Source organism: Barbus barbus, assembly GCF_936440315.1.
Source record: "Barbus barbus genome assembly, chromosome: 27".
Lineage (NCBI taxonomy): Eukaryota > Metazoa > Chordata > Actinopteri > Cypriniformes > Cyprinidae > Barbus > Barbus barbus.
Window position 1 is genome coordinate 30,748,217 of NC_136755.1, and position 11,051 is coordinate 30,759,267.

Genomic DNA, 11,051 nt, shown 5'->3' on the forward strand with positions numbered 1-11,051 from the left:
CTCACACATTTAACTTTAATCCCACAGCAAAACCCTCAGTTTTAAAGAGCACTAATATGTGTCCACACTACTGAGTGTTGAAGTGACACTGAAGAGGTTATGAAGTTAATGAGATAATTAAGTGCTAATTAAATGAGGATTGAGCTTTAGTGATGAAGACCAGCTGTTAACAAGCAGAATCACTGAAGGAAATAGAAACAAGAGCAGAGAAACCCAACTTACAACCAAAGCCAATGAAATCAACTGAAATAAAACACATTAAATCTCTAAGGCTCAGATCTTCAGAGCTACTGGTGCTTATTTCTATAGTCTTTGGCTTTTTACCGCAGCACAACTCAGAAAATAAAATACTAATACGGTACTACATTGTGTGGCTTTTGGTTGTCATTTTCAGTCAAAGGGCAACAAGAGAAGCAATGTAAGACTGCTTTCCTAGCGATCTTCACAGACACTCGGATACAAACTCAATCAAAAGGCAAAATGGATTTATAATAATTTAGCGTTTTTAATACTTTTAGTGGAACAAAGGATCTTAACGCAACAAAACTGAGCCCGTTTCAAAACAAGTGTAATTAGGTAAAAATATTTCCATAATTAGTTTGAACCAATGACAAAAGAATTTACAGAGTAAAGCTTCATGTGCATCTCTTTACATAATCATACAAAACCCATAATTCCAGTCAGCAGAAAATCACAATCATTTCAGCTGTGAAATAAAAAACAGCTCATAACATGATGATGAACTGATGTTTAACAACTTCAAAACCATCCTAGATGAAATGAAAGTTCATGATTCAGTCAGTAAAAGACCTGCAGAGTGAGTGTGTGTGTGTGTGTGTGTATAATATATATATATATATGAATGAGTGTGTTCCGGTCACCTGTATAGGTGATCACACTGTCCTGTGGTGAGCTGGTTCTGGATCAGTGTGATGTGACACGCTTCAGCAGAGGTGAGAAGAGTGTGTGACGAGTGTGTGACGAGTGTGTGACGAGTGTGAGACGAGTGTGAGACGAGTGTGTGACGAGTGTGTGACGAGTGCGTGACGAGTGCGTGACGAGTGCGTGACGAGTGCGTGACGAGTGTGTGACGAGTGCGTGACGAGTGTGTGACGAGTGCGTGACGAGTGTGTGACGAGTGTGTGACGAGTGTGAGACGAGTGTGTGACGAGTGTGAGACGAGTGTGAGACGAGTGTGAGACGAGTGTGAGATGTTGCTAAATTGCTGCGATCTTGCTGGCCTCGCGCACTCCGCTCAGATACGCTCCCGTCACCGTCTGAGGAAAGTGTCTGTTTGTGGCCTGCAGAAACACAGCAACACATTAACAATGCCGGAAATAATCATCTGATAACAACTAGGGATGAACAACACAGCCATCCCATGGTCTTCAGTTTGAGTGTTTTTGTTATTCTATGCTTGGGCAACAGGGACAGTACTTACTAAATACATCTACCATCAATTACTCAAAAAGTACCTTGGTCCATGTTTATACCCCCAATGCGAGTACAGCATAACTTATTCTGTACATTAACTAATAGGTACATACACCAGTATTACATAGTAAGGATATGGAAATAGGACTGTAAAATAAAGTGCACCATTTTACACAAACATTACACAGGAATTACCAATACTTCAAACTTTGTAAGCACTGTTTTGGAGAGCAATTTAACATTAACACACACTTGTTTGTGAGTACTACATATTTACCACGTGTATACCAAGTACAGTACGTGTCTTGTTTGTTACCACATAATAGCACACTTTTCCGTAGGTGCTTATGACTTATGACTGCTTTTGTGCTCCAGGCTCACAAATGATAAAAACTAACAAGGACATTTAACACAGGACTAAGACTAAAATTGAAAATAGCTGACTAAATGAACACTAATTCAAATGACAGATGTGTGTCTGAATCAATCACCTCTCCAGCGAAGAACAGCTTGCCCTGCACGTCTTCGGCGATGATGTCGTAGGCCTCGCCGCTGCCGCCCGTCTTCACGAAGCTGTAGGACATCTGAGCCCACGGGTCCGTGCTCCAGCGGGTCACCAGGAACCGGAGTGGATCCGGAACCTCCTGCATCACAGAGTCAGAAACACAGATGAGCCGCGGCGGTCTGAGTCCCGAGCGTCACAAGAGAAGGACTGATACACGTCACCTGCTCCTGGAAGAGCTCTCTGAGGACACTCATGCACAGATCCACCACCTGAGAGTCCTGAAGATCCCTGAGCAGAGACAGAGCCTCGCCGGTGACCACCGCCATCAGCACACACTCCTCGCCCTGCACACACACACACGCCTCAGCGACCCTCGAGCAAACATAACTATTAACAGAAGAAGATCTGCTTTTTATTTGGTCCTTCTCTGAGTAAGCTATTTAACACAGCAGATGTTTACACATCGTCCCTAAGACTAAATAATAGCTGAATTTACACACAAGAGCCAGTTCAAAAGTTTACACACACATGATTTTTAATATTGTGTGTTGTTATCTGGACGATCTATGAATGTTTTCTCAAAGCGGCATGATGCAGGGCCAGTTCACACAAAAATGATCATTCGGTCATCATTTACTCGCCCTCATGTCGTTCCAAATCTGTATGTGTTTCTTTCCTCAAAAGAAGATGTTTTGAATAATGTTACTAACTAAACAGTTTCTGGTCCCCATTGATTGCCATATTTTTTTCCATAATATTAAAGTCTAGCTGCCAAAACTGTTCTTTTTAAACATTCTTCAAATTCTCTTCTTTTGAGTTCAGCAGAAGAAAAAATCATACAGGTTTGAACAATATGATTATTAAATAATGAAAAAAAATTTTTTTTTTGGATGAACTGTCCCTTTCAAGGGGACATGGGATGCAAAATTCACTTTTATCTGGTGTTTGTATATAAATGTGTTGGCAGTGTGTGAACACAACCACCCTACAGTGATAAAAACCCATTCACTCCTTTTTTTAATTCCCAAAAAACCTAAAGAGTCTCAATTATCAAGCCGTTTTGATTTTCTGAGCAGTATGACATCTTACTACTCAAACCCTGCCCACAGCCTCTAGCAGACTGTCCAGTATTAGCATATCTCCGCCCTCATTATCATTTAAAGGGACATGCACTGAATCGGGTTGCTGTGAACAGAGCTGTGTTTGACGGTAAAAAGGGTGTTGTTTTACACTTCCATTGAGGAATTTTAACCAAAGTACATCGCAGACATTTCACGAAGACCCTAAAGAGTCATAACAACTAGTGAAAAATGGCATCTGATATCCCCTTTAAGAGCGGGGGGTGAAAACTTTTAGAATTCTTCTAGCTGTATGTAAATTTATGACCACAAATGTAGAACTGTGTTATGCAAGAGACATTAGTAAAACATCACATATAATACTGAATTTGATCAGCATTTTTCTGAGGATTAATCTCAATTTGCCAAGCGTGCAGAAAGGAGCGGCGCACCTGCGGACACATGTCGTAGAACACACTGAACAGCCCTCTCATCTCCAGACAGGGCGGGACATGGCCGAAATAATCCGCTCCCTGGATTTTACCGTCCCAGAAGCGTGTAGGGAACTGGAGTGCCACCTTAAACACAGCGAGGAGCGGTGAGTGCTTCAGCGGGCGAGAGGCACTAACAAACACTGACACGGACACTCGCTCACCTTCTCAATGACTCCGGCTCCCAGACTGTGGATGGCTTTGAGCTTCCTGTCAGGCAGAGGAGGACTGAACCCGATGAGGTTCTTCTGGAGCAGAGCCAGCGGAGCCGTCACCAGAACCTGCAACACACAGCAGCTGTCAAACAACACACTCACAGGAGGAGGAGTAACAACACGACAGAGCCACCAGTGTGTATGTGTGTGAGAGAGAAACCTTCTGTGCGCTCCAGCGAGAGCCGCAGCTGGACATCACAGTCACTTCCTCTCCAGAGTAATCCACGTGCTGCACCTGCACACACACACACACACACACACACAGACACACACACAGACACACCTGAGAGTGAGCGGATAAGTGACGGGGTGAAGAACAGCTCGGTCTGTGTGCGTGTGTGTGCGTGAGTGAGTGAGCGTGTGCCAGTGTGTGCGCGCGCATGTGAGTGTGAGTGCAGTGCACGTGTGTGAGTGAGTGAGCTTGTGTGTGTGCGTATGTGAGTGTGAGTGCGCATGAGCGAGCGTGTGTGTGTGTGCCAGTGTGTGTGTGTGCGCGTGTGAGTGCGTGCTTGCGTGAGTGAGTGAGTGTGTATGTGTGCGTGCGAGTGAGAGTGTGCGTGTGTGTGTGTGAGTTTGAGTGTGCGAGTGAGTGAGTGAAGTACCGCAGTATTGAGCCGGATGTCGAGTCCCTGAGCGAGTTTGTGCAGGACTGATGAGTATCCATCAGTGAGCAGCATGTGATCTCCAGAGAACTGAGCAAAACACTCGTTATGATCCCACGAGCGTGCAGACACCTGCACACACACACACACACACACACACACACACACACACATAACATGAATATCACGCTCAACACACACACTCACACACATTACACTCAAACTACCTGAAAATCATGCTCAACACTCACTAACTACCACACACTCACTCACTAGCACTCACTCACTCACTAGCACTCACTCACTAACTAGCACACACTCACTAGCACACACTAACTGCCACACACTCACTAACTGCCACACACTCACTAACTGCCACACACTCACTAACTGCCACACACTCACTAACTGCCACACACTCACTAACTGCCACACACTCACTAACTGCCACACACTCACTAACTACCACACACTCACTAACTACCACACACTCACTAACTACCACACACTCACTCACTAGCACACACTCACTAACTACCACTCACTCACTAACACACACACACACACACACACACACACACACCTGGTCCAGTGTGCTTCCGCAGGCGTATTCCAGGTTACTGAGATGGAAGTGCAAAACTTTCTCCTCCAGGTCGGTGAACTGAAGTCCAGACTCCTGCAGGAACGTCTTGTACACTTCCTGGATCTTTTCTAAACATCCGGCACAACATGAACAGACAAACTCCCATCAGTTTTACCCTGAACTGTAGTAGTATTATTATTCTAACACAGTGTCAGCAGCAGGGCTACATCTTCATGACAAGAAGAAAGTGAATAACAAATTAATACAATTAGCCAAAAACTTTAGATTCCAGTAGTTAATTCAACTACTACCGACACCTACCATTAACAAAAAATAACTGACATTTCTAGAAAACCTTCTTCTGATTGATGAAAGAATGATGTGTGTGGCTCATAAGTGATAGAGCAGGTCACATGAGGTGAGTCTCACCGCCCAGTGGTGCATCCTGGGACTGCGACTTGTCTTTCCTCCACTCGGACACGGCGTCCAGCACGGCATTAAAGTGGAAGTCCATGCGTTTGTCCAGAGCCGGATCTGTGACGCGTCCGCCTTCGTGAAGGAGCTCGCAGCGGGCGCCCAGAGTGTGCATCCGCAGACCCAACTCAACACCAGCAGAAGCACAGCAGAGACGTCACTCACACACACACACACACTCATGCACGTTTGTTTTTGTGAAAAGTGGGGACATCCCATAGGCATAATGGTTTTTATACTGTACAAACTGTATGTGCTATTGCCCTACACCTAAACTTAGCCCTCACAGGAAACTGTGCATTTCTACTTTCCCAAAAAAAACTTGTATGATTTATAAGCGTTTTGAAAAGTGGGGACATGGGTCAATGTCATGAAAAGTCACCTTCACCTTGAAATACCTGTCATACCGGTGTCATTATACAAATTTATGTCTTCATTTGACACAAAAACGCACGCACACACTCACGCACAAACACTCCCTCTCACACACACTGTGGTTTGGTATGCTGTTGGGGTGTGTGTGTGAGAGAGTGCGTGCGTGCGTGTGTGTGTGTGCATGAGTGAGTGAATGTGTGTGAGAGTTTGAGAGTGTACGCATGTGAGTGTGCATGAGAGTGTGTGTGTGAGTGAGTGAGAGTGCGTGACTGAGTGAGTGAGTGTGTGTGTGTGTGTTTGAGTGTGAGTATGAGTGTGAGTGAATGTGTTACCTGCTCACACATCAGGGCGATGGGGTTGTTGACGCAGCCGTTGACGATCTGAGCTCCGCGGCCCACCGTCACGCCCAGCGACGCATCGTCCCAAACTCGCCCTCCGATTCGCTCCCTGGCCTCAAGAACCACCACCTGTCCACCAATCAGAGAACAGACCATAACAGTCCAGAACTACAACAGCGTTTTATAATAAAGCCAAAACATCTCTTCTTGGACAGACGGAAGGAATAAAAGTTAGGAATACAACAATGCCAAAATTTGCTATGATTTTATTCTTGTAGTTTTGACTTTACTCTCAAAATAAATATAAATATATATATATATATATATATATATATATATATATATATATATATATATATATATATATATATATATATATATATATATATATATATATATATATATACACATACATACACACACATACAGCGTAACTGCGTTCTTCATCAACTGTGAGCAGGATCATGTGTCTCAGTGAAGCTAGTTCATGTGCAGTAGGTCTTCAAGTGGCTTTCAACAGTGGTTTGTGTAAGTTGTACCTGCATGCCGAAGTTCTGGAGCTGTCTAGCAGCAGCGAGCCCCGCAGCACCAGCGCCGATGACCAGCACCTTCTGCGCAGACACATGGAGAGATCGTTACACATGGAGACATCGTTACACACGGAGAGATCGTTACACACGGAGAGATTGTGAGAGATCGTTACACACGGAGAGATCGTTACACACGGAAAGATTGTGAGAGATCGTTACACACGGAGAGATCGAGACAGATCGTTACACACGGAGAGATTGTTACACATGGAGAGATTGTGAGAGATCGTTACACATGGAGAGATCGAGAGAGAGATTGTTACACACGGAGAGATCGAGAGAGATCGTTACACACGGAGAGATCGTTACACACGGAGAGATCGAGAGAGATCGTTACACACGGAGAGATTGTTACACATGGAGAGATTGTGAGAGATCGTTACACATGGAGAGATCGAGAGAGAGATCGTTACACACGGAGAGATCGAGAGAGATCGTTACACACGGAGAGATTGTGAGAGATTGTTACGCACGGAGAGATCGTTACACACGGAGAGATCGTGAGAGATTGTTACACACAGAGAGATCATTACACACGGAGAGATTGTGAGACATCGTTACACACGGAGAGATTGTTACACACGGAAAGATCGTGAGAGACCGTTACACATGGAGAGATCATTACACATGGAGAGATTGTGAGAGATCGTTACACATGGAGAGATTGTGAGACATCGTTACACACGGAGAGATTGTTACACACGGAAAGATCGTGAGAGACCGTTACACATGGAGAGATCATTACACACGGACAGATTGTGAGAGATCGTTACACACGGAGAGACTGTGAGACATCGTTACACACAAATGGAGAGATTGTTACACACGGAGAGATCGAGAGATCGTGAGAGATCTTTACACACGGAGAGATCGTGAGAGATCATTACACGGAGAGATCGTGAGAGATGGTTACACACGGAGAGATCGTGAGAGATCGTTACACGGAGAGATCGTGAGAGATCGTTACACGGAGAGATCGTGAGAGATCGTTACACACGGAGAGATCGTTACACACGGAGAGATCGTTACACACGGAGAGATCGTTACACACGGAGAGATCGTTACACACGGAGAGATTGTGAGAGATCATTACACACGGAGAGATCGTTAATTCTCAGCCGCCGGAGTCATTTTAGAGCAGCGTGTTTGTGCACTCAACTGCACTGCCTTCCCATTGCTTTTCTACACTCATGACAGTGCACTAAAAATTCATGTTGGAAGTTCATAAAAAAAAAATTTTGCTCTGAGCCTCATGCTTTAAATGCACTAACATGTGAAAGGCCCCTTGCATTAGGACACTGTCCCCTTAAAGGGGTCATATGATGATGCTAAAATAACATTACTTTGTGTATTTGGTGTAATACAATGTGTTTACGCTGTTTAAGGTTAAAACAAAAAAAAAAACTTTTTCCACATACTGTACAGTATTGTTGCTACTCTATGTCCTGCCTTTCTGAAACACGTTCTTTTTTTACGAAGCTCATCGTTCTGAAAAGAACGGTGTGCTCTGATTGGACAGCTATCCGATGCGCTGTGATTGGACGAATACCTCAGGCATGTGATGAAATGTTACACCCCTTACCATATTTGGAAACACAGTGTCTCCACAACAACACTACAGCGAGAATAAAGTTATGCCTTCTTTCTTTGCGTAAACCTTTGTGCGGTGTTATGTAAATCTTCCCACACCGTGACAGATATGTGGGGCGTGTTTGAATGAGGCGTTTTAGCAAGGCATGGACGAGTCTTAACTTTTTTAAAGAATATCTCTTTGGGTTTGAGACTTTAGTCTTTGTGATTTTAAGGATCTTATATATGCACAAACAGCATGTAACACTCCAAAAGAAAGCTTGAAATTGCACCACATGACCCCTTTAAGACACTTCCCCCTCAACTCTCCTGACATGGCGAGATGTTTGCGAAGATTCTCTCTCGTGACTGTCAGACAGAAAGACTGTGTTTGTCTCACGTTGTGCTGTGACTCGGGCAGCAACGGCCACTTGATCTGCAGCGCTCCGGTGTTGATCAGGCCCTTCCGGGTCATGAAGTACAGAACCCGGTCCAGCTCCTGCACGCAGCGGACACGCACCAGCCCACGCACGATCACATGAGGAGCGCACTTCTGCAGCGTCAGAACCTCCTGAGAGAGAGAGAGAGAGCAAACATCACATCAACAATCCAGCCATCCTCAGGTTTCATCTGCCCTGACAGACTCACACAATCCCAGACCTGCACGGATCTCTTGCACTGCTTACAAACATGATAATGAGCGGAAAGTCAACACAAACTCCAGAGAAAGCGTCCTGAGCATCCCGCTGCAGCATGTGAACGGACGAGCAAACATCGGGCACCTTGCAGTCTCGGTTCCAGGCCGCCAGCACCAGGTTCCTCAACGCCAGGTATATGGTGGGATCTCTGGAGAACTCGGGGAACTCGTACAGCTCGTCCAGCTCCATCATGTCAGGCCTGACACACAGGGCTTTCCCACACTCGTTTGGTTGATAGAAGGGCTGGAAATAGGGCGAGAGTCCGGGGACTACAGATGAACACACACACACAGCGATGGTGACGTTCACTGTTCCCACTTACAAGCCAATATCTGCTCAATAAACCCCAATTAAAACAAGACAAAACAGGTGAACAGAGTAAACATGAGAACTAATGTATATCAGGACACAATGCTTTGTTTATAATGTTGTTTATAATAAAATATGCAGTGATTTGCATACATTTCCAGAACAAAAATCTGAACATTGGCCCATAATTCTTGTTTGATTTTGTTGTCATATTAGAGTTAACGTTTTTCAGAGGGGATTTTGGATTTCTCTTTTTATCACTCCATTAATCAGAAAATACGGTCAACAGACAGAAAACAAACATTTTCACCATGTTTTTAGGAGTAAAATGTTGTATAAATCAGTGTGAATGAAATGTGACCCTGGAGCACAAAAGCAGTCATCAGTAGCACAGGTATATTTGTCCTATCATAACAAACCATACATCAATGGAAAGATTATTTATTCAGATGATGTATAACTCAAACAACTGACCCTTATGACTGGTTGTGTACTCCAGGGTCACAAATATGAACAAACCTTCAGAATAAAGAGAGGAATAAAATTGTAAAGTGTGGTGTTTGTAAGAGAAAAAACTCTTTAAAGATTGAAATACAGACGCAAATAGATAAAGTGCAATAAAATAAACACTTCAATGTATATTTTAGATGTCTGTTTTTTCCAAAATCGAGCAGTGCATGAAAAACAATGATTCCGCTGTATTAGGTCATCATGTAATGCACATCTGTCAATAATGGGATCATGTGGATCATGAAAGCAGTGGCTGGAGAGTTGGATCCGGTTCTGACTCACTGTGAGGCGGAGCAGTTCTCCGGTGCTCGGGCGAGGCAGACGGGCTCATGCCCACACAGTCAGGGTAATAGGCGGAGAGGAAGGGACTGGCAGGACTGTCCTTAAACAGTGGCGGCAGGATGAGCATAGAGAGCCACCAGCTGTCCTTCACGCCGGCCACCCGCTGAACACACACACACCCAACCACCAATCAGAGCCTCCTGCAAACAAGCCTCCTAGATTTTGCTAAACTGCATGCTTTTTCACGACTGTGGGTGAATAAGTGAAGCTCTGCATCTCAACTGGTTCTGACGGGTGACAGACAGCAGGAAATAATCAATTATAAACACAAATAATGACACAAAGCTAACCATATAATCATGCAGAATTATGATATCAACAAGTTTAAAGGGGTCATGAATGGAGAAACCAAAATTCACTTGTTTTTTTTTTTTTTTGCATATAAGAGGCCATTGTACTATAAAAAAGGATGAGTGCCAAAAAAGCCAAAATGACAGCTTGTGGAATGTTCTACTCTGTGAAGTAATAGTTTGGATAAGCATCGCCTCCACAGAAGATCATCAACGCCTGCTTCTACATCACTGCCTGTTTAGCCCCACCCACAGATTCTACAGTACTGCCTGTTTAGCCCCGCCCATCGATTTTCCATCACTGCCTGTTTAGCCCCGCCCACCAATTCTACAGTACTGCCTGTTTAGCCCCGTCCACTGATCCAATCAAACTATTTCTGAGACACTAATTCATATGAATTGAGTCATCTAGTCTCGTCACGCATTAGTTAGTCATTAGTTAGTTGTTTTGTGCACCGTCTGTCACTAACACATTTCTTTTAGATTTCAGGACACAATCTGGTGCTTTAATGCTGAAACCAGCTGAGAAGTATTAGGAGGTGAAGTGAAGTGTTTTACCACGTCCTCCGGCTGAGCGCACGCATCACTTCCTTCCACCTGCGGAGCACAAGCACACAGGTGTGAGAGAGCGGCTCACGCTCCGGCTCGAGCGCGTCAGAGGAGCGCTG

General features: G+C 44.4%; 1 protein-coding gene across 3 annotated transcripts in view; it reads right to left on the reverse strand.

The window, feature by feature from the left end:
• Nucleotides 1-481: 481 nt before the first annotated feature.
• The window catches only part of kdm1b (lysine demethylase 1B), a 16,803-nt gene continuing 6,233 nt past the window's right edge, over nt 482-11,051 (reverse strand). The window contains exons 7-21 of one of the 3 annotated variants that reach the window (XM_079381623.1): nt 10,942-10,980; nt 10,034-10,196; nt 9,017-9,201; nt 8,635-8,805; nt 6,615-6,686; nt 6,070-6,204; nt 5,318-5,489; nt 4,889-5,016; nt 4,306-4,437; nt 3,864-3,938; nt 3,653-3,769; nt 3,450-3,575; nt 2,161-2,283; nt 1,926-2,078; nt 482-1,301 (exon numbers count right to left, since the gene is read on the reverse strand). In XM_079381623.1, the coding sequence (XP_079237749.1) occupies nt 1,218-1,301; nt 1,926-2,078; nt 2,161-2,283; nt 3,450-3,575; nt 3,653-3,769; nt 3,864-3,938; nt 4,306-4,437; nt 4,889-5,016; nt 5,318-5,489; nt 6,070-6,204; nt 6,615-6,686; nt 8,635-8,805; nt 9,017-9,201; nt 10,034-10,196; nt 10,942-10,980 (1,875 nt within the window). In that variant the 3' untranslated portion in view covers nt 482-1,217. The remainder of the gene's footprint in view (nt 1,302-1,925; nt 2,079-2,160; nt 2,284-3,449; nt 3,576-3,652; nt 3,770-3,863; nt 3,939-4,305; nt 4,438-4,888; nt 5,017-5,317; nt 5,490-6,069; nt 6,205-6,614; nt 6,687-8,634; nt 8,806-9,016; nt 9,202-10,033; nt 10,197-10,941; nt 10,981-11,051) is intronic. The other 2 variants (XM_079381624.1, XM_079381625.1) reach the window with 2 other exon arrangements.